Consider the following 24,021-nt stretch of genomic DNA (forward strand, 5'->3'; position numbering starts at 1 on the left):
CTCATAATTATTTTAGTTATAAAATAGTAACGGTTTCTAACTTCTATTAACTTTTATATTCAAGCATTAAGTAATAAGTTAAATTATTATTATTTATTACAACAAACGTGTAGGTATTAAATACAATTACACATGGCAATTATTTTCCTATTAGTGTCTATTTACAACTATTATTTTTAGCTCTTTTTCTTCCTTATTATTGGCCAGATATTATATGATATATTTTTCACCATACTTGATTGCCTTTATAAGCAATATTTTTAATAATATTTCAATTAAAAAAAACAATTTCACCTGATATTTTCTAAAACTGTTAGAAATCATAATTTCTTCATGTGGCCCATTAGCTCAGTTGGTTAGAGCGTCGTGCTAATAACGCGAAGGTCGTGGGTTCGATCCCCCCATGGGCCAGCTAAATTTTGCTTTTTTTTACATTTTAGCATAATTAGTTCATAAAGACATTAGACACACATTGTGTTTAAATTACAAACGACAATTATTTTATGACAATATTGATTATTTTAAATAATATACGGTGATTTATTAAGGATAAGACATTAATTTAAATTTTGTAGTTTTTCTTTTTGAAGAAACTTAAGTTTATGTTATTTTACAATATTACAATAATAAACAATTTACATTTTATTTTAGTTTAATTTCGTTTATAATACTTGGTTAACGTGAGTTATTACAGTAACAGACGATAAATATCTTTTTCACAACGTGTACAGTGCATAAACAACATTATGTTAATATCTATAACTATGAGTCTGTACAAAACCACACAAAACCTTAAACTCGAGTCAAGAAAAAGTTTATATCGCATATAATTGTATGCGAAAACTGTGTAAGATCTACTGAATGCAGACAATCAAAAAGGTACCTACAGAGGTATTATGGTCAAAGAGTTGACAGTAAAACATATTATTAAAAACGACAGGCTTAACCAAAAATGTATTTGTGGGACACCTAATATTATTAATTACCTTGCTCACTATAACTCTATTGACTGGTCATTCTTTCTTTAAAAAATATAATATATTACTATTATTTTATTAGTAAAATCGTTTTTGAAAGACGGCGCACGTGTCCCTGTCGTTACAACACTGATTAAAAATGCATACTGTGGAATTTGTAATATTCGCAATAAAACATACTTAACGCCTAGATGTTAAGGTAAAATGTACGTTGTACCTGGCCACAATATATGTATGGGATTCCGTCGATATAAAACTGTCTTAAACACAAACATATAAAAATAATACATTTTCGAGAGTCCCAATTAACAAAACTGCATAGGTTGGCATTGGGTAAAAAATGTTTGTTGTCATAGACATCGGTCATCACCTTGTTTATTTTCGTAACCAACTAGTTCTAATAATTATTATTTTTCTTTTAATACGTATAAACTATATTGTACTTTATTATTTTCTCTTAAACTTGTATAAAAAAATATAACAATGGATCATTTCGAGCAGAGTTCTTCTGAAGCAGAATGGGAAGAAGGCATCGAGGAAATAATTATTGTCGGTGAAACTTCGACTACATCACAAAAGTTCCGTACCAAACGCCGCCGTGGGTCTGGTTATGATGATGAACTGCTTGACGTAATTGAATCTAATCCCGGCTCGGTGTCTTAATGTGGATTAATCACTAGCTTGCTTAATATCTTTCATTTTGCACATCTCTAGAGCTCCGAATGGCCTTATGCTACCGTCAGCTATCCGGGTCGTCCGGTGAAACGGTTGAAGATGTTCAAGACGAGCAAGGGTGATCAAGGAGAGGACATCGTGGAAGAAGTTGTGCACCAAGTAACCGTCTATATTTAAACAAACAAATCACAATACTGTTTGTTATTAATTATTTTTGTTCGTACACAAAGCCGTCGACGAGTCAAGACGTATCGGGTGCAGTGAACGGCGAAGAGGCGTCTAGTGAGCCGGTTGCAGAGGATGGCGAAGAGGTGTCCGGTGAGTTGATTGCAGGTGAAGTAGACAGACACGTTTTAAGGGTCTTGGTGAGAGGGTTTTTTTAATATTTTTATCCTACGGTTTTAGAAACGACTTCTGAAGACAATGTCGGAAGTATTGAGCCCGGAAGTATCGTTCGTCGTGGAAAAACTTCGACTAGGAGAAAAAAATCGGTCGCTCCCGCCAAGCGCCGCCGTCGCAAGTCCGTTAAAAGGACCAAGGTAAATGAATCCAATTCCAAACCTATAGCTTAAAGGTAGATAATTATTATATTTTGTTGTTAATTAATTGTGTACATTTCTAGCGTACTGCAGCGTCCAAAACTCTTAGTCAGACTGTTCCTCTGGTGAGACGGACGAGGAAGGAAAAAGAAGGAGACGGTGGCATACGAGCCGTCATGGAGAAAATAAAACAGAAGCGCAAACCTAAGCCGCCCCCATCGTACGAGAGAGTGTTGGAAATCGCCGCAGAGTATCAACTGCAGAGGGACGCACGGTCGCACATAAGTCATTACCGTAAGACACCGAGTTTGTTAGTTATGTGTTTTTTTGAGTTCTAACCTATTTTTGTTGTAACACAGCCGACCTATGATATCAACTTCATATTATAAAGCTTTTTCTTTGATCGAAACATTATCCTCAGCACGTCATAACAGCTGCGCAAATCTGACGCCAACAGATTTCTCTGTACAAGAATGTACAATTTGATATTGATCATGACCATGTTTTGCTTACTTATTCGTACTATTTTTCTTGTTTTGTTATTTGAATGTTGTGCTATTTAACTTGTTTATACCCTTTTATGTTCCATTTGTATGTTCTATTTCATGTACTATTTTGCTTATACTGTTCTATAAATGTTGTTATTTATCTTGTTTAATTTGCTTGTTTATACCCCTTTCATGTTCTATTTTTATGTTCTATTTTGCTTATATTGTTCTGTAAATGTTGTTATTTATCTTGTTTATTTTGTGTTTATACCTCTTTAATCATGTTCTAATTTTGTTGTACTTAACTTGTTTATATTGTTTTTTAATAATATTACTTTTTTTTATAATTTTATGGTTTGATCACAATAAATATAAGACTTGAACTAAAATTGCCCTATTTAAAACTAGTAATTAAGTATCACTTGTACAATTGTAATTGGGAGTGGTGCAATCACGAGGTGCACCACTATAAATTAAACGACTGCAATCTTTAAATACTAGAATATTATTTTTTTTAATCTGGTTTGTATGAATTTTGTTTCTATTTTAATATCTTCTGCTATGTCATGGATACGAAATCATATTTAATATTCAAAATATTAAATATTCTAAATTTTAAACATTAGAAACTCAAAATGTAAATACTCTAGATTGGTTTTCGACCACTCAAAAGTTTTAGAAAATTATACTTAATTTAAAGTTAAGTCAACATATAAATTACTATTTAAGTTTCAAAGAGCTTTATTGCGATCTACGCAATAAAAGTAAAGTGTTTAACCTATTTAGCTAACAACAATTGTACGGTATAAAATTAGTGTATAAATGGGTGACATTTGGTGAAATATTAGTATAAAAACATTGGTGTAAATAACGTTGATATTTCGTATATTATTCGTTTAAGCAATGTTTAAATGTTTTTGTACAAATTAAATCGGTACTTAACATACATTTTAATACAAAAATAGTAATACATATAGGTACATCCAAATATTAAACAAATATATAAAATAATCAACAGCCATTATTGTAATACATAATGTATCTCATAAGTCATACAGTATCTCTAATGAACAAGATTGGTCATGACAATATTAGTAAACACTACAGTTAATAAAATCACGACATTTATATTATTATACATCATCGTATTTAAAAAACTAAAAAGCTAAATAAAATACTGACTTAATTCTAGTATATATACTATAACGAACTCTCCAAAAATGACTACTACTATACTGAGGCTTTTTTTCGGGATGTTTAAGTGTGCCGTGACAGGTGACTCGTGACTCGTGTATTATATAAAGTTGAAAAACCTGACAGTTTGTAGGAAAAGGTATAAAATATTAGCTTAATTAAATTATTCTAATAATAACAATTTCGAGTACATCCATCTATATTATGCTAGAAAGCAAAAAGAATAGAAAATTATAAAATAAAATGTTATAATTCGGTATTTTAATGACAGATCAAATATGTAGTGCACTCCAGCGGTAAAAAAGTATGGTGTTACTAGATAATATTATCACATATTATATAAGACATTTTGAAGCCCACACAAACATACGGGCCTTTAGATATGTTATGCACTTTCAATATATTTTTGTTTGATAATTTTGAATATACATTTTTTTTAATAAATCGGAAAAACTATTTTAAAAAAACACCCATAACTCATATGAACACATTGAAACTATAATTTCCAGTTTGCTCTGGAGTCTGTATGCGATTTTGATCACTTAAAAATAACACCTATACAATCGAAACAGGTTAGGTTAGGTCGCAAAAGGGGGTTTGTCATTGATTGTATAAAACGTCATAGCAAAAAGTACTACCTATATTATAATTTATAACACAAAGGAAATGTCCATAAAGTTCTTATTTTATAATTATTAGCATGATTGACGCAGGTAATTACTCTAATGACAATTAATATGCCTAATCTTTTTGAAACTTGTACATAGCTGTATATTTTACCGCTAATAATATGTTTCAAGATTATTTGTATAAAAAATCATAGCGAGAGGCACTCTGGCCCATTAGCTCAGTTGGTTAGAGCGTCGTGCTAATAACGCGAAGGTCGTGGGTTCGATCCCCCCATGGGCCATCGATTTTTATTGGCTTTTTAGTTTTAATACACATATATTTTATAAATATTATTCACAATACAATAGTTTTAATATATATTTTATTTTTATACGACTATATTTTTAACTAACAAAAAAGAAATATTAGATAAACTAACTCAAAATTCAAAGTAGGTAGCTCCATTGAGTGCTTCCCTACTGCATGTTATTCAAGCTATATTATTAATTTTTTTTTTACTGTTTACCCTTTTACTGTTGAGCATATATTTTGTATAGATGTAAATATTCTATATAAAATAGACATTTAAACAAAAAAAAATATATATATTTTTAACTAAACGACATTCTTTATTTAATTGAATGTACTTTTTATCAGTTACATTAAGTTATAAACGGGTTTATATTTAAGATTATTTATTTTATTTATGAAATATTCGCGGCAAATTATAATAGTTGATAAAATAAGGCTATTGATAAATAAGTAAAATTAAATACGTTCACTTCTGAGCAGTGCCGGATGTTGCAGAGCCAAGATCCGGCCTATACCTACAAACATTTATTTATACAAAAACAAAATAAAAAACCACAGCGCATTGCATTGTTCGTCGCAAATCCTTTGATGACTTGGCCCACTTAAAATGATCGAAACCAAATCGATTTATTATTATTTAAAAAATAAATGCGTTTTAAAATATAAAGAAAATAATTAATTGAAACCATAATAATATCAAAAAACAATAAATAGCCGAAAAATAAAACAAAAAAATATTTGGCCCATGGGGGGATCGAACCCACGACCTTCGCGTTATTAGCACGACGCTCTAACCAACTGAGCTAATGGGCCAGTTGTCTCCGAGTGGATTTTTGTACCATTTAACGGTAATGGAAACTTTAGGAATTAAATATTGTATTTTTTTAATTCGTTTACCTATATAATATTCAATATTTTCAGTTGCCATAACAACACAATTACATAGTATCTGGTATCATAAACCATAACAAAAAAAAATTACACCCCCAGCCCGGTTATGTAACTATCATTGAACATATTTTGTATATTGGTTGTAAACTAGAGTTTTTGACAGTGAAAAATCTTTGATTTTACCTGCATGCTTCTATTCGTTTTAGCTGTTATCAATGTAACCTAGATTTATATGTTACCTAGATATTATCGTTTCTTGCAAAAGCAATTTACCAAAATGAATATACCTAAATTATAATACGTAAGTCATTACATATCATATGATGTTAATTTTTATTATTAATAACCGACGGTATAAAAATGACTAGATGCAAACAATATAAGTAGTGGGATTTTTTAAGCTTAAACAAACATAGTTACGACCGTGTTCAGTGTTGCTACCCTATCACACAATGAATAGAGATATTTTTTTTTATTTATGTCAGATGCTATTACCAACGCCATCTTTCAGAGTGTACCGCAACTACATACCAAAATATGTAGTACAGTTAGAAATGTCTAAAATAAGAAATATCCAACTATAATACTTCCAATAAAGATATCCAAAGATTCCAATACCCTAAGTAAAGGCATTGTTTTTTAATTTAAAATACAAAATTTCTCTCGATGGGGTTTTTGGTATAATCACTGTTGACACTACAGATATTTTTAAAGGTTAATATTATGTAACATTTATTTTATACTTGACGAATTTATGGTTGATCTGATGAAGAAAAGCATTCGATACAAGTTGTGTATGTGTCTAACGTGTGGTTGTAAGTCGTCGATTTACCTATTCCGCACAATGAACCTTTGTCTTTGCCTTTGCGATTCGTTCGCACCTGTCCTACATTAATTATAAAGAAATAAAAATATAATGAAAAATGTATACATTCATTATCTCTCTGTATAGCTAACTGTGACGGCGGTTCTTCTTGCGTGGAGCATCCCTCATCTTGTCTCGTGGCAAGTTGCAATTAGAAAATACAGTTAATTATCACAAAGATCTTTAACTAAGAAGACGTATAATATTAATAGGCAACTATTCTTTAATGTAATTGAAAAGAAAATGATAAAAACATAAAATAACAATTATTCTAAATATTGACTTAAAAACATTTAAGCTTCGTTCTGGAGGTAAAAAAATATTGGTTTTAAAATGAGAACCATTAACCATTAAAATTTAAAAATATATTCTTTTTTTATTTTTGTGTTATTGCGATAACTTTTTAACCACTAGTCTGTTAGGTTCTTCATATTTATTTTTATTTTTTTAATTTAAAGATATTTATTTAAGTCCAGCAAAAACTATTTAACCCATAATGGCAGTGGTTGTTTTTAGAAAACAAATTTCGAGAAAAAAACTGGACAAAGTGGCAAATAGTGCAGTAAGGACAAGTGAAAAAATATTTTTCATATTATACCAAATGTTGTGGACTTAACATACCATTTTCATGCACAAAAGCAACCAAGTAGGTAACAACACTTAAATCATTTAATTAAGAGGCCTCTAAACCTGCGTGTTTACGGTAAATAATTGTTTTAACTTATAGAATTTAAAGTTGAAGTAATTACTAAAATTTAAACAACAAGGTTACAAACATGTTCTTTTTCTATGTAATTATTGAACAACCAAAACGAGTCACATAATAACATTTTGACGATAAAAAAATCAATGGTGCGGTTAAATCAATGATGTCTCATACAGCTACTACACTGTACATTTTTCTAATTTTTGGTAACTAACTAAAAAATTAATCTCTAAAAAATTCAAGATCTAAGGGGACTGTAAATATTACTTGACCGGGTATGACAGTTTTCTCTTAAGGTATGTTGTTGAGCAAAAAAAAAAGCATAGTACTTTTTTTTAGAATAAAAAATATATTTTAGACGCTGCTAGTTAAAGTACAAAAACAAAATTAAAAGTACGATACGAGAGTCTTTTCAACTATGATTAATGCAATATTTAATAAAAACAAAATAATTATGTTCAAGTACCATAGTTGGGCTTATCAGTCACTGGCCCAACTGTTTCATGATTTCATTTGAAACAATTAAGTTATAAAAACATAATAATAAAATTTCTTAAAAAAAAAAATTATAAATATTTAAAAATTACTTTAAAAAATCTCTTTTTAGACACAGTATGAAAAACAAAATATATGACGTCCAAAAAATAAAATAAAATACAAATATATATATATTAATATTTTATGTATATAATCATAATAATGTGTGTTATTTTGAATTCACACTACATTATTTACATACATTTTAAGAAATTATGTAGACTTATGCACTAATTTTATGACTAGCTTTTAGGATAATAAAGTCGACGCAAGATTTTTGTTCACAATGGGTTAGGGATTTAATCTTAAATTAAAATATTGTTCCACAATTATAGCATTAAAATACATCCTTAATAAAAATAGACGAAGAAAACATAAATGAGAAAAAACTGGTTATTTAAAAATACTTTAAAGCTACTTTCAATAATATTCTTCAGGAAGAAGGCGAATGAGGCCAAGCTATTTTGGCGTCGATACGTTTGTATGCGAACAAACAGTGGTTGCCGCTCGCTGTCGTCGTACTCTTAATGTCTTGCGGACAATCGGTTTCCAAAAGTAAAAACTCTATAAGAAAAAAACAAGTAATATAAGTAAAAAATCATATTTATAGTACAGAATAATTAAAAATAAGTGGACTTTTTTTTATAGTTTTGTTAGTTTGATCACATGAAGCTGTAACACTTTTATTGAATAACTTAAGCGTGTTAATATTTTTGTATGACGACTAAAGTGAATTTTTAACTGATAAGTGTCATTGCTTATTGTACCATTGGTTTATTATATGATTTGTCGCTTACTATGCATACACAATTTCAATAAACTTTATAACCAATTTACAGCTATTTTCGCTGTTGACAAACAATTTATGCAATGGCTTCACGTAATGAAATATTTTTTTCATCTGATAACCTCTTAAAAAGGGTCATTGTAAATAATGTGTGTGTTAAGTAAAGGATAATTAAATATTTTGTATACAATCAAATGTGTAAGTATGCCATTTTGGAATAATCGGTAACCAGTTAATACTACGATTGGTTATTTATCGTATTGATTATATTATGAATATAAGTACCTTGTCCGTTGACTAGTTTGAATAGAGAATAGTCCTGTGGATTTGTTATACGGAGTTTGTGCGCAATGATTTTGCATACATCGCGTGTAGTCATGTGCGGCCTGACGGGTAATGTTTTGGTGAGAAGAGAACCGTTGGTCTCGTCCGGCACAACCACTTTGAGCACAGACTTGAGTTCACTCAGTGGGTCGTAACTCAACTGAAAGACAAATGCGTGATACATTATGAGTGATGAGTGTTCTGTCATAGTCAGGTAAAGTTCAAACAAGACATCGTACTCACTGTGTTATCGGAACCGAGTGTCTTCATACCATTGGCCGTGCCGGCTTCCATTGACGACTTGTAGCTCTTTAACACGTGAACGGCTCCGCATAAGGCCGTCAAGTAATATCCACCCTCTCCGGGTATCAGTGACGGGTGCAACAATCCCCACATGTATTCTGCTTCCAATTCGGCCGTCAATACATTGCATTGGACCAACACCCACACCAAAAGCGGAAGGAAATCATCGGCGCCCAGGCAAGAGTTGGCGTTTCGGTTCTGCACCTTTACCTGAAAAAAATGTTAATAAACAATTTTGCTGAATTCCTGAACAAGTAACAGACTTACAGCATTGAAAATGAGAGCCATGGCTGATAAAAGATGTTCGAGTTTTTCCAAGGGCAAAAACGCTTGCTGTAAGCGCTTGAAGCATTCCGAGATTTTCTGTAGGTCGTTCTCATTGGGTGGATTCAAATTCTCCTGAAATTATTATTACATTTTTTTTTTTAAATAATTATTATAATATAGGTTTGAAGAGTGGCCACTCAGACAAAATGATGTTGTTGATCCACTCACTCGAACTGCAAAATCCTGAAGGGTTTTCGATTTGGCGTAGTGAATATTCTCCACCATCGACGGTATGGAACCGTTGTTAACATACTCGTCAACTAGTAGACTGTAAATGTGTTCCCGAAGTTCTTTCAACACCAGTCGGTTCATTACACCCTCTAAGATAACGTCGAGATTCAGAAATTCTGTAGGTTTCAACTGTAAAATATAAATTAATAAACAATTAATAAAACGGAAGACCGGCAAAAGAAACTATGACAAAATTTTACCTGACTCCTTTCTTTTTCGACCACTTTTTGAAACTCTTTTTCTCCGTGTTTCAGTAGGTAGTTTTTCATGCCAGACATAAATTGCCGAACGTTTCTCATGACTACTGTCGGAGTGGTTTCTTTCGATTCGACTGTACAACACACAAAGTTGTCAATGGACTGAGCAAACACTGTTGTCTTGTCGGCTGCCAATTGTAAGGCATATTCTCTAGTCGATGAACCGGTACCAGTTTGGGCCATCAAACGGCTTCGCGCTAGTGCTTGGATCCGGGGGGCTGCTAAAGGATAATATAAACCACCACCAGTTAATAACATTTAATATTATCGCCAAATCATCTAATATTAATATGATTCGCATTGAGTCAAATCCAGAAAAATATTATTAAAGAACAAAGTAATCAAAATTGGAATTTTGTTTTTGCTCTCCTTAAAAATAGCAAAAATTAAATTTGTCGGCTTTCTTAGCTGTGGCAGTTGATATAATTGCCTTTGAATATAACTAGAAACCAAAACTTAAACAACAGTTTATTTTAACAATTATGGCAAACTAGGGTTATTTTGACAAAAGTGCAAACTTTGGTTGTACATTTTTATAGTCTCATGTTTTATGCTGTAAAAACTTAGTTTGTTGACGTTATTTTTAAATACAGCTGGAAACCAGATTATATCGTAGTAACAAAAAAGCGTATAAACATTGTACACAAACTGTTGTACTATAGAAACCAGGGCGGACTGGCTCCATAAGACCGGCCCGGGAAAATGTGCAATGAGAAAAAACATTGTAAATCAAATATATGTTTAAAATTGTATTTTTAGTAATAGGGTGGATACAGTTAGAGATGGTCGTCAACGAATGACAGTGATGATTGATAATGAGAATATTTTTCAGATACCTGTTGATTCATTCATACAAGCGACCTGTAAATTTAATACGCCGCGAATGTGACTTTTTTTTTGTGGTTTTTCTTTAATGTAAAACAAATAGTATGACAACTGAGTTATAATATACAACTTTTTGAGAAAGTTGTATATTATAACTCTACTCTAGGTCTACCATCAGTGTAATTTAGGGTATCCGGAATAGTACACAATCAGTTAAAGCAGCGCGCGTTTTGCATTTTTGTTTTCTGAGCGCAGTTTTAGCTGTTAACGCGAAATTCTTTTGACAATAGTTAGATTATTCGACTAATAATTTCAACAAAATAATTAGTTTGACCGATTTTTCGTAATAGTCGGAACACTTTAGTTGTCCCTACTACATATCAGCATTCCGTCTGCGAGTATGGTATTTTCTAGTAAAGCTATTTTCGTTAGCCACTTAAAAACTAATAACACAGAGTGAGTAATAAGAAATCGGGATTGTTAAATTTAAACACACGATAATGTTATTGTTAATTATTTGCTAACGGAACAATTAATTGCGAGGAAAATAAAAATATATTATCATGAAAAACATGTGACGAGACGAATTTGGAATGAGCATTATTGGATGGGACACGACGTGTCTGGTAGACGATTGATCGGAGTTTATGACTGGGTAATAAAAACGGTTTGCGGTAGAATTGAAATACAGCCAAGAAGTTTTGTAGATCGCATGACACACGTGCGCTCTGTATCAGTTTGTTTGTGGGAAAATGTTTCCAATCTTAACTGTTATAAACAACTTGTGAAAAAACAATAATGTATTGCAATTAAATTAACCTATTAAAAAATCCTGTTGAATTTCGGTACAGCGAAATGGGCAACTGACAACGTCGATAAAATTCACAGACTATTTATGGTTTTTTGTAACAAAAATCGTCACAACACCATACGGTTAATATCAGCTATTTCTTACCTAAAAGTGGATCCAAACGTTCCGAAAAACTCTTGTTGCGATTAACCAATTGTTTCACATTGTTGTTGGCGCCGTGGCCTTTATTAGAGACGGGTAGCAAATGTTCCCATTTGGAGCTGTCCCATGGTTCGGAGAACTCGGTCTAAAACAAATTATGAACACAATAGTTTAATAAAAAATGAACACACAACCTCGATTGGTTTTTTTTTCAAATTATTTTTTATAGCATACTCATTACTCACTCTTGCATCGTCGTCGCTGTTTTGAGACATCAGAGACAGGTTGCTAAAACAGCTTAGGTTCAACGAGTTGTTGTTTATGTTGTCAGTGGAGGAATTATTGTTGAGACTGTTTTGCGATGATTGAGTGTTGTCACTGGTACGAGCCGCGGGACTCGATTCTTTCACATACAGGCTTAGATGAGGTAACCTGTTCGGTGAGTACACTGTGTTAGTAACCACGACCGTGGACCGTCAGAAAACACATTTCTAAAATGCCAGCAAAATACCTTTGTAAAATGATGTCCTGTATCGTCGGACCTTTGCGGCCGGCGGATTCGTTTACACGGTCACTTGTCAGCTGATCACAAGCCGGCGGTTGACCGTTGTCCAAAGGAGTGGTGGCGGCGCTTTCGTTTTCATTTCCTATGAATTCCCAACTGGAATCTACCGCCCACGAGCCGTCTTGGCCGCGTTTCGGCGGGCCAACCCGTGGAGTTTCCACAGGTTTACCCGTTTTCAGCGGATCCCTTTTGGAATTTCTCAACAACGGTATGTTGTCCACCGACGACGAGAAGGCCTGATTAGTAGAGTAGTTACCGCTGGGCGATATCAGTTCCTGTTTGGAGTCTATGCGAGGCAATTGATTGCATCCGACCAACGTCGGCCACTGATGGAGCAAACTGGGTTCCGAATGTCGGTTTCGGTAATTTGACGTCGACGGTTTTGATTTACGCCTCATGAAGGCGGCCTGAAAAAAAAAAAAAAAAAACGTTCGTTAGATATCGTTTATATGAGCTGCTGACTGGTAGTGAACGCATAATAATATATTAAATATTAATACTTGTTTTATGGCGTCGGCGGGTTCTGCGTAAAACGGGCTGCCCTGCTTGGCTTCGTGGTGGTCGTCCTCGGGGCTAGGAGATTTCGTTTCTGGCGTGCCAGGCGACAATAAGCTAGTAGTGCTGTCGGTGATTGACGGGAGATCGGCCGCTTGAGTGTTTTGCAAAACCAGTGCTAACGTATTCCTTGCAGTGTTCTGAACACCGCCGGGGGTCTGTTCCAGAATGTCGGGTGGCATGTCGGCAAGTACTTCCGGGGTAGACTTGTTGTAAGTGCCGCTGTTGCTGTGAGCCGACGACGCCGGGGTCTTAAACGTGGACAAAGTCGAATCGGGACCCCAAACGTCTTCGTAATCGCTGGCCTTGTCGGCAAAAGCACTTCTGTGGTAAACGTTTGGCGATTCCAGTATGTCGCTCTCCCGGTAGTGTCTCGACTGTTTGATTCGGTCTCGTTTGGTACGGCGACAACGGACCACGCCGCCCGTGTCCGAGATCGGAGACAATATGTCGGACCCGGGAGGACTCTTGATTGCCGGCATGATTTCACTGTCGTCGGTGGATTTTGATATTTGCCCACACGACACTTGGATGAGCGGAGACGGCGTTGTTTCTTTGTGTAGGCTTAACGTGACAGTGGTCGTTACAGTGTAGTTTTGTTGACCGGCCACCGGTTTTGCCCAGCGAGGTGGAGGCGGCGGCGGCGTTTTTGCCACGTGCGAAGTACCCATGCAATCCACAATAGATGGATTGTTGGAGGTCTTGAGATTTAACGTGTTGGGAGGGGTCGGCCGAGTTCTGCCGCTTCCGACGGTCATAACTGAAGATACGTTATCGGAAGAGGAATGGGTACCGTCTTTCAAGGTGTTTTTAAAAGTCGTTAAGAACCCATTTGACTGTTGTGTACTCTCTACCGGACTAGTCGATAGTTCTTCAACGGACAACTGATTGTCTACGAAGCCAGATTCTTGGTTATTATTGCCTGTAAATATTCAACCAACGTCGTTAAAATACCATTTCGTTTTTATATGGGATTGTTATATTACCACTGCTGAAACTACTGAGACTACTCGATTGACTATTGGCAGCACTACTTGGAATGGATGTGTTTAATGTTCTTTTAGTGGGTTCGTCATTTGGTGACGTCTCCAGTGCCAGAGAACATCCCGTATTGGCCATAGGATACCTCCAAAATTCTAATGACAATAAAAAAACAGTGAGAACAGTACACAAACAGGTGGCTAAAAGAACTCGGCATTTTTGCGAACTCACCTTGACCGAGTAAAGCCAGAGACGAGAGTTGTTGCCGGTTTTTGGCTTCTTGTATGGCTTTTGGTAACATTAGCTGTACGGGTAACTCGTCACTGAAAAACCAAACGAACATTTAGAATTCTATACACCGAATCGGTACGGCCGGGCGTTATAAATTCTCACCAGCACTGAGCGTAATGAGAGATTAGCATTGGGATGCTGTCGAATTTGTTATCCGAACTCTCCAAGGCCAATCGGTTGTCCGAGGTCGCTTGTATGAGATAGTGTTCGATGTACGGACCTTTGCCGCTGGGTAGACGGACTGAAATAGCCATGGTACCAGTCTGGCTGGATTGACGCACGACAAAATTCTAGATCACAACGGTTATTGAAAAATTAGAAAAATTATATACACCGCTGTGTGAGTGGAGTGACTAGAGTGGATAGAATACGAAATCAATACGTAAGGGGGAGTCGAGGAGTTGCATCAATTGTGGGAAATATGAGAGAGAACAGGTTGAGAGACGAAGCAGAGACAGCGAGAGTTGTTATGAAGACGAATGTAGAGGGAAAGACAGGAAGACAGAAGAAAAGACGGATAGAGGGTATTACACTTACCCCGTCGTCTTTGCCTTGTAGCAAGTGAAAAGCACCGGCCCTTTGTATGCCCGGCAGGAACCATATCGGATGACTTCGTATGAGCCGTTCGAGAAGACCTATGTCACAGCTGGCCGCGTCACCGGAACCGGACCGTAGGGATCCGCTGCTCGACTCGTAGTCGTCTTCGTCCTGAAAACAAAATTACAACAACTCTTGAAACGCTAAACTTACAACCGAACGCCATTATTAAAAAAGCTACGGGCTGTTAGAGCGTACTCGAAATAAAACGTGAACGGTTTAACAAAAGAGGAAAAATTATTTATTATTGCTCAACTAAACACGCAAGTAATGCAAATAAAGTCCGGTATAATTCCTAAGGGTTGTAGTCGTTGCGTTGTCTCTTTCATTAATTTATATTGTTTTGTTTTTTTTTGTGTTTCTCAAACTCGAAGCTCATTAAAATAAAATGCGGACCTCGGCAGCAGCGGCGACGGTAACAATTAGTAACAACGTGATAAAACGAGACGGCGCAAAAGAAGAAGTAAAACAACAACGAAAATTTCCTTATTCTAAAAAATATAATAACGGTTAATCAAGTGGCGCGGGGTGGCGGATACACCCTTATGTACTTAAATTGTATGCACTAAAAAGGTATTCTTATGTTTATTTTTTTGTTATAATATAATATGTTACAATATGTATTTTTTTTTTACTAAGTAAGCTTTAATAACTCTATGACTATTGCTTATATTATGTATTTGAAGTGATTTGTTTTTTCTAGCTCCCACCCGTTTTTTTTATCCCTAGATCAGCCACTGGGCTGTTAAAATAATATAATATATTCGAAACATTTCGCTCGGGAACGCGTGGAAACCCAATACACATAAGAGTTGGCGCTAAGCTCACGTGGTCCTTCCACTCAGTGTTATAAGGTCGTCCGCGGTCTAATAATAGTGGTCCACGTCAATATAGTGTGTGTACAAAACTAGAACCTCGTGACATCATCGTCCAATTACTTTTGCTTTTATTTTTAATTTTTACTTATTCGGCCGCCCATAATGTGCCGGGAGACCAAACATCGCAGGCACTATAATGACCATAAAAAAAAAAGAAATCCACGCGGTTGCGTCATTCAGCGAAAACAGTAATTTTCGAAATAGATTTATCCACAATTAAGTAAATAAAAAAAAAAAGGATTTTGGTTTCTATCGAAATGTGTGTACACCGATGTTATGCGTAGTTCTTGGAATGGTTTTCCGATAGAAACGTTATTAAGACAAAAGATGACACACCGGCCAACAATAAATCACGACAGGACTATGGAAACACGTGCGGTGACGTAGGTACACGTTCAAAGATATTTTTAAAGTAGTGAAATAAGTAGGTAAATAATGTAAAAACGTGTACATTTTTAAAACGATGTACGTAGTCAGCATTTTCCGTAGTAGGAATTTTCATATAAACCGCGTGACAAAAATATGGTATTGTTTAAGAGCTGTTGGAAAAAAATACGGTTTGTTCGGGTAACCTCGCACGTATTTGTGGCGGCGGTTTCTTCAATTAAACCTCAAGTCAGACAATCACTTATAATAAATCCGCAGCAGATACGCACAAAGGGGTCGGCGTGCGTTTAATTGTACTTGGCAAACGCCGCGCCGAGGGGTCGGGGGTAAGTATAGTGGTTTCCGGGTCGTATTGGATTTGGCGGCGTATCCACTTGATTAAAGAAGACTGTGCACGCGCACATACACTGTGACACTGCACAGGGCACAGGTAAAGGCAAAAGACTACCTATCTAACTTGGGTCGGAAAGACCAGAGAGCTGAGGAAGTGAACGCTCTCTTCTCTCGGCACTATATACATTATACACATCCGCCGGACACACTACGGGTAACTTTTCCGGAGCCGTTCCGTTGCGTACACGGATTTTCAATTAGCGCCACTAAAACTTTTGCCAACTCTACTCAATAGCTTTTGTTTTTTTTTTTTGTATATATACAACATTTTCGAAATTACAGAGGAAAGTGCGTTTTTGGAGCGTCAATGGCACGTTTTTGATACGATGTGCCACAAATTGCAATTACGCCAGAAGAGGTGAATTAAAACGAGGGAGCACGACTGCCGGAACTGTCGTTGAAAATATTTTACTGAAGATATATTTGGTTAGGAAAATAAAAGGAAAAATTGTTAGACTTGGAAGATAAAAAAAAAAATATTAGTACGGCGAGTACGAGAGAGAGAAGCAATCCATGTCTACAATTAAAATTGTATGCACACAAAAAAACCGACGGTGGTAACTCCAGTGTCACTAAATGAGTTTAGACATAGGTTCGATCAATTCAGTCAACGTTCAATTGAGTATATGTCTTTCAAACTGAAGGAATAAACAACTTAAGAATCTAAGCCAAGAATAAAACGTACAAAGAAAAACTGTCACTTACCATTTACATATCACTACTAATCTACCATCGTATACACTCATTATAATAACACAAAGATATTATAATTTGTGTGTACATAATATTATCTAATTGAACACTTTAACAAGCCACCCGTGTATTTTTTTAAATGGTTCGTATTGATTTTTCCCCTAGCCGTATGTTATATATAAAAAATATAAGAACCGAACGTTGTCCCGCCGAGTAAAGTGTTTTTTAAGTACCGCACTTATAGTTTATATACCTGGTATAGGAAACGCACACGATAAGAATAAAATATTATAACGCGGAAATTTTGAAAGCAGTAATAAAAAAAAAAATGAGTTTTATTTTTCTGTCAGAAAACCACGACGGTGCGAGAGTAATGATGATAACGTTGGTGGCCCAGTAAGTAGTATAATGTTTCAGATCCGACAAACAGTTTTTTTTTCATATTAACAACAACAATAATAATAAGGAGTTTGTTAAAATAAAATAAAAACAACAAACACTATACCGACGATTTGATTACAAAACACTGAGCAAATTTTTTTAACGAGCACATTATTTTTCTCGACGAGAATTCTGAAAGGAAACTGCCGGCAATGCGACGACTGCTGTGGCTGTTAATCCTCGTGGCAGCGGTGGTGGACGACACACGAAAAAATTGGTTTTGTGCTACACTATACATACATATGGTTGGCATGGAGCCCGCTGATTATTTTTCGCGTTATCCTCGTCGAGCAAAACATAACGACTCCGCGCTGAATTTCCAGATTTGGAAAAAAAAAATTGCCACCGAAATAAAAAATGGCATTTCGTTTGAAACCAACGCAACGGTTTAAATATGTTTTTTAACTTGCTCGAAATAAAGAAAATCACAAATTTTACCAGCACTGCCTAGATGTTACATCTAGTATCTATATCCACACTTCAAGTGTAATATTATAACCACACACGGAAAATTGATTTTACCCTTCCAAGCAAAAAAAGGGTTAAAGATAATATCATATTTCTTTCGCTATCGCTTTTACTATATATACTTTACTTTTTTTTTGTGTAAAAATTGGACGTTAAGCCTTTTAAAGACCTGGGAGTATGTTTCCTTTTTTTTTTATATATAAATGCTGTATGATATAAATAAAAGTTAAAAAGTTATTACTAGTGTAGCGCATATAACAAATTACAAATACATTATAATCTCAAAAACGACGAGCTGAAGTTAATATACGAATAGTAGCCGCCATGAAATTCAACACTACTTAATTAAAACATTAAACTGTTTTGCAGGAGTTCGTTAGTAAGTATTTTCCCATTTTCTTAATGATTATACCTCGACAGTAATTTTCCGGATTAACAAGTGACGCACCAACAAGTACTCTACGCAGCAATTAAAAATATTAATAACGGACTCTTTAGTTTTACCGTTCTTAATACGTTTATTCGAAGAGTTGAAGATTTGACCTTACCGGCTATCTATTCAACCTACCATCAAAGATACTTCAGTTACTTTACGTATAAAACATACCAACTTTACTTTCGAGTTAATCAGTTACAGAATAATATATTTTGTTCATGCGCTCTACTCGTTGTTTAAATATAGTTTAGACAACCCTATATAACTCTATTTATTATGTATTTATACTATACTATTATTTTAAACGCTCGCCATTAATATGTTATTAGTAATTAGTTATTATATTATATTCTGACTCTAAAATTGTATGCGTCAATCAACTCTATTAATATAAAATATATATATATATATATTTATTTTATTTTATTTATATAAAACAACGTTCACCACCGCATTAACAAATCGTTTTCAACCAGACACTACGGTTTTATAAAGCCACGACGAATGTCTTATGGAGTGCATTATGTTGGTCCGAATCGCAGTCACCCTTGTACATGATCTAGAGAAGTCTGTCGACTGGCATGGTCTACGCGTTAGTGGGTCTTATGAATGACTGATAAAAGCCCATGCGAGTATTATACTGTACAGCCGACTCGGGGGTAATTCGCCGTACAGGCCGGCGGTGATCTTACACATGGTTGCTTAGGGGGAGCAAGTCTTTTATCGGAGCGACGGCAACGGGTGGGCGATGGTGGTAGATTGAGGGACAGCGAGAGGAGGCAGTTCAACGATCCAAAAACTCTACCCTAGGGATTTTACAGCATGTCTGTGTATGTACGTACATATTATTTTAATATGGACCCAAGCGGAAAGTGAAGAGAAGAAAGTTGGCATTGTACGCCGAATGTTTGTCGGAAACATACATATTATACATATAATATGAATTCAAAACATTGAACCGTAGGTAGACTTTTTAATTGAAAGAACCGACGAGACGAGGGAAAAGGTACAAACAAATATATTATGAAGGAAGTGTGTTCAAAGCATTTTTACTAGAAACTGAAATGAGTAATATTTTACTGTTTAGGTGAAATTCGCATACAATGTTGAAAATGTATTAAACTTTGATATTTTTAAGAAAATCGAATCGCTCGTTTGATTATTGTGTTTGAAAAATGTATAAAGGATGTATAGATATGTTAGGTTTACTGTTTAGCATTTTTTTTTCAATGTATGAGTTTAAATGCTATCGATAGTTAAGGCAGACGATACGTGTTTCGCTTATGTTCATTGATGAGTATTTTTCTGCCAAAAGGGTTTTTCGAATTCATATATTTATATTATGAGTATATATAATATACATAAATTCATATTTTATACATACTTTAGGCGAGTACCTCGATTCATATTATATGCTTTATAGCTTTTTTTAAATATTATATTGCATACAGGACATGGTGGAAGGGTACAGCGCTTGAACGATTTTTAACTGTGACGGCATGCTATTTATAACACAAGATTTGTATACAAGTAAAATACCCAAGAATTGCTTTTCATATATTTTTTTTTATAATCTATATTGATGTTTTTCACACATAACACACACACATACATCTTATAATATGTAAGTTTTATTCTCATTTTTTTTTACTAAAATAACTGTATACACTAAATCGGGTCAACGGTCACATCAATCATATTTTAACACACATTTTGTACGGATTAACAAAAAATCGCAACTAATCGATTAAATATGCTTATAGGTTAATATGCTAAATTCTAATTATAAATGATAGTCTGTAATATTATATTACAGACTAGGAATCTTAAAAATCATACCGCAAAACACCTTTAAAAAAATATAAAGAGGATGCTACCTAGCCGTAATCTGTAGTGTAAAGTAGGGTTTGCGTGAATCAATACTCGAGAGAGGCTGTGATAATACTAGATTCACCAATAAAATGAATAGAAACATGGAAATATTATATTATGTACTTTATGAGGATAACAATTAGGGTTTTGATTCGTACAAACCTATTTTGATGGAAAATATTTGTAATTTTGTCTACAGAATTGACTGTGATAGTCTGGCAAAAAAAAAATTCTCATTATTGTATTAATAATTATACAATAACTATAGTTAAAGCGCTAAATTAAGATTTTGCGAAAACTGGCCTATACTTTACTCCTTAATAAATGGATGGGTAGCGTCCTCTTAGTTTTTTTTTTATTGGCAAATATTACCGTACAACATTACTAGCAGGCTCAAGGTTGAAAGTTTATTATGTTTAAACAAGCATTTAAAATATGTTTTAATTTTAAAAAAACAACGGTGCTTTTAATTTAAAATCCGTTTTCTTGTTCAAAATAATACAATCATTGTAACAAATTTGTTAGTAGTATACATTAACATATTTCTGATAAGTTCCATGAAAAAACTAGAATTTTAACAACAGGAGCAGAAATGCCAGAGAATTGCTTCAGCCATAATGGATAAATCGAAAATAATTTGTCTATAAAAACAAGTGCATGGCATAATACGAGATCTGATAAGATCACTATTAACTAGGTTTGGATAATGGACAATAAAGATAAGCTCGTTGTCAAAGTATGTCTAGACAATTTGGTCGATATCTATTCTGGACACACTTAACAGCTCAATAGCTATTATTGTGTAATTAAATAAAAACTCCATGACTGTTTTTTGTTACATAACTTATTTTTTTTAAATCAGGTTTACATCAAACGTGTAACTCGTGAAGATGTTTTCAAAAATAAATTACCGTAAACGTTTATTTACACTGTAGTATTCGAAAATAGTGACGAGTCAATGAAAAAATAAACAACTTTTTTATTCTGGCACGATAAAAATAATTGTTTATTTTTTGTTAAAAATTTAAACCTAACGAATAATTAAGCGTAAACAACAATTCCATCCTTTTATAATGACACTGCGTTACATTTAATCTTGAGTTGATCGAATCTCGTTGACCGCTGGCAACTTAAGCGGACTTTTTGGATGAATGATGTGCGGTTTAACAGTCAGTCGAGTCTAATCGATCATGCTCGGTCTGTATTTATTCGGAGTAATGTTTTCTAAGTGGTATCTTCGACCCACGAAGATTGTTACACGGGCTTTTTTTTCGTCAGAATAGGAAATAGTAAATCCGACGAATTTTAATTGTTGTCGACACGCTTATTTTGTTAGAAAAAAGAAAAATAACCGACCACTTTTAGGAATCTAGCCGTACATAAATATTAAAAAAAAAAATAACCATAGTAAGTATTAAAACGCGATAATTGCAAAATTGCTAATGACGATGCAAAAGCAAAGTAAATACCTACTTATTAGTGCGCGCAGTCGGTTTTCTTCAACTCACCGAGTTGAAGATTTCGCTACAATGATGATGTTAATACCTGTTATTAAAAATGTTGAACATTTGAAATCCGAGAACAATCTATCTCGGAATGACCGAGACGATTGCATTATAAAAATAAACATATTATATTTAGACATTTTAGAATTTTTGGAACCTCTGTGATCTTATCAGAATATGTTGGCGGCGGACTCAAAATACACAACGTCAAAATAATATTATTTCAATGCACTAGCGGGCAAACGGCGTTTTGTAAAAAGTACTTCTTAGTTCTTCCTTCACAATAAAAACAAATTTATTCATTATTGTATCTAAATTTTAAAACATTTTGCCCTTAGTTCATCTAGTATAATATGTGTATTTTGTAAACATTTCTATATCGATAGTAAATAACAATTTTTCAAAAATGTCTGTATTCATAATGACGCATTAGCGCGAACCGACTAGTCGCGGTTAATATAATATATTCACATACCTTGTATTAAAATATTATTGTTTCAAAGTGATTTTTTTTTTTTTAATAAAACGTTTTTATGAGTTATTCAGAATGGCAACATTGCTGATATCAAATGTCGAGTATATAAAAACGAGGGAATTGAAGCGTGCAAAATATTATGTACAATAATGGCTACTCACACTAGTGGCAACGACTTCTTTGTTTTTAGATGGTCGAGTATATTATTTTTTATTTTTTATTTTGAAACATTAATCTTGCAATAAAAGCGGTTTACAGTTTAGACGTGTCGCGGACGTTCTTTTAAATGGTCGGTTCATTAAAAATTAAATTGCGCTGGTAAACGTTAGAGATAAATTGTATTAGAGATAGGTTTAACGTTTTCTAAATAATGTCAACGTTAAACTCGGTTAAATGAATCTTGCGCCTCGGAGCATAATAAATTAACTTGTACGAACGTAAGACTTTTTATTAAGATATACAGCGAGACTAAGCATAACAATAGCACAGTTAACGTTTATATGAACAGATTCTAGAACAACACAACGTTATACTGAATTAGTTTTTACATAAAGGGTCTCAAAACTAGCATATTTTATTAAAGCGCATAATTGTATGTGTAATTTTACAATAAAACATAAAATTAAGCTACAATTTGCAAACCTATTTATTAACATAAATACCAGGCGTATATTTTGATATTTTATTTATTTTTCAAACTTTTATAGCGCATAGAGTACGTTACTCCAGTTATTATAGTTTTTAAAAAAATATTTCCGCCTTTCATACCATTTGCGATAACATAAATTTGAAATTATTTTTAATTAAACAATTGCAATTTTGAAAGTTTTTAGTCGACCATTTTTTTTACAATTGAATTAAAACCGAAAACTAAACATAATACTCTGACCTATGCATTAATATCAGTGTCCAAAATTATCGTCAGTTTGCGCGTTTCAGAGTACGGTTACATTTAGAATGAGTTATTTTCGACCAAACATATGCAGGAGTAACGGTCCTTTAAATTAAAAATGATTTGCTTACAAAGTATTATTGCATTGTGTTATAGAATAATTAGAAATAAACCGGTTAACACTTGGGAATAATATATTTTTCTTTTTCATAAAAAACGCCAATATTAAATTTAAATATTCATACGCGTTTCTATTGGTTGATAAAACATAGACACTGATTTTTATCTGTATTATGTTATTGCGAGAATATTTCATTCTGAACTCCCAGACTGTAATGTTTAAGAGGGTGGCGATAAAAAATATGATCATGTACATATATGTATACATTATAAACAGACAGCATGTTGAGCGGAAAAACACTATTATTATGAATACACAAACAATATATTATATTTATTCATTTCGGCTCTCGGTGTGGTCCTTTCGGTACCTCCTCTGCCGCCATCACAATAAAAAAATTACCTTATATTAATAATAATAAGTACTCTCGATAACTTTTTTGAGGTTTTTTTTAAAATTAGACAGTTAGGCGTAGTAGGTGTCGGCACATTCAATTGGAAAACGGTCGAGATAGGCCGACTAATGCTTTCGGATCGATAAATTACAAGGTAAAGATTGACGGTTGTGCGTCTCATTGGTATTCAGATGTCGTCGTCGTTGTCGAGACGACGTTAATACTTAGTACACGGATTTGTACACAGGCAGTACATATACGAGTGAGCAATGAATGAT

The 24,021-nt window shown here is 33.9% G+C and overlaps 1 protein-coding gene and 3 non-coding genes across 8 annotated transcripts in view; 2 read left to right on the top strand and 2 right to left on the bottom strand.

Annotated features, from left to right (window-relative positions):
• Positions 1 to 337: 337 nt before the first annotated feature.
• Positions 338 to 411, top strand: Trnai-aau (transfer RNA isoleucine (anticodon AAU)). Its single transcript has one exon. It is a non-coding gene; the product is annotated as a tRNA-Ile (tRNA).
• A 4,298-nt stretch (positions 412 to 4,709) lies between these two features.
• Positions 4,710 to 4,783, top strand: Trnai-aau (transfer RNA isoleucine (anticodon AAU)). Its single transcript has one exon. It is a non-coding gene; the product is annotated as a tRNA-Ile (tRNA).
• Positions 4,784 to 5,533: 750 nt separating this feature from the next.
• On the bottom strand, positions 5,534 to 5,607 carry Trnai-aau (transfer RNA isoleucine (anticodon AAU)). Its single transcript has one exon. It is a non-coding gene; the product is annotated as a tRNA-Ile (tRNA).
• A 1,993-nt stretch (positions 5,608 to 7,600) lies between these two features.
• LOC126846936 (protein sprint) overlaps positions 7,601 to 24,021 on the bottom strand; it is a 74,134-nt gene continuing 57,713 nt past the window's right edge. For all 5 annotated transcript variants that reach the window (XM_050586842.1, XM_050586844.1, XM_050586843.1 and 2 more), the window contains 14 exons: positions 14,729 to 14,899; positions 14,294 to 14,481; positions 14,132 to 14,223; positions 13,906 to 14,055; positions 12,865 to 13,841; positions 12,311 to 12,771; positions 12,045 to 12,231; positions 11,803 to 11,944; positions 9,966 to 10,243; positions 9,703 to 9,894; positions 9,475 to 9,606; positions 9,148 to 9,417; positions 8,866 to 9,064; positions 7,601 to 8,357 (listed from right to left, as the gene is read on the bottom strand). In XM_050586842.1, the coding sequence (XP_050442799.1) occupies positions 8,227 to 8,357; positions 8,866 to 9,064; positions 9,148 to 9,417; positions 9,475 to 9,606; positions 9,703 to 9,894; positions 9,966 to 10,243; positions 11,803 to 11,944; positions 12,045 to 12,231; positions 12,311 to 12,771; positions 12,865 to 13,841; positions 13,906 to 14,055; positions 14,132 to 14,223; positions 14,294 to 14,481; positions 14,729 to 14,899 (3,570 nt within the window). In that variant the 3' untranslated portion in view covers positions 7,601 to 8,226. The remainder of the gene's footprint in view (positions 8,358 to 8,865; positions 9,065 to 9,147; positions 9,418 to 9,474; positions 9,607 to 9,702; positions 9,895 to 9,965; positions 10,244 to 11,802; positions 11,945 to 12,044; positions 12,232 to 12,310; positions 12,772 to 12,864; positions 13,842 to 13,905; positions 14,056 to 14,131; positions 14,224 to 14,293; positions 14,482 to 14,728; positions 14,900 to 24,021) is intronic.

This window comes from Adelges cooleyi, unplaced genomic scaffold (genome assembly GCF_023614345.1).
Source record: "Adelges cooleyi isolate 19-005CV unplaced genomic scaffold, UGA_ACOO_1.1 ACOO_flye_CR_arks_rails_tigmint_CR_PRNA_9, whole genome shotgun sequence".
Lineage (NCBI taxonomy): Eukaryota > Metazoa > Arthropoda > Insecta > Hemiptera > Adelgidae > Adelges > Adelges cooleyi.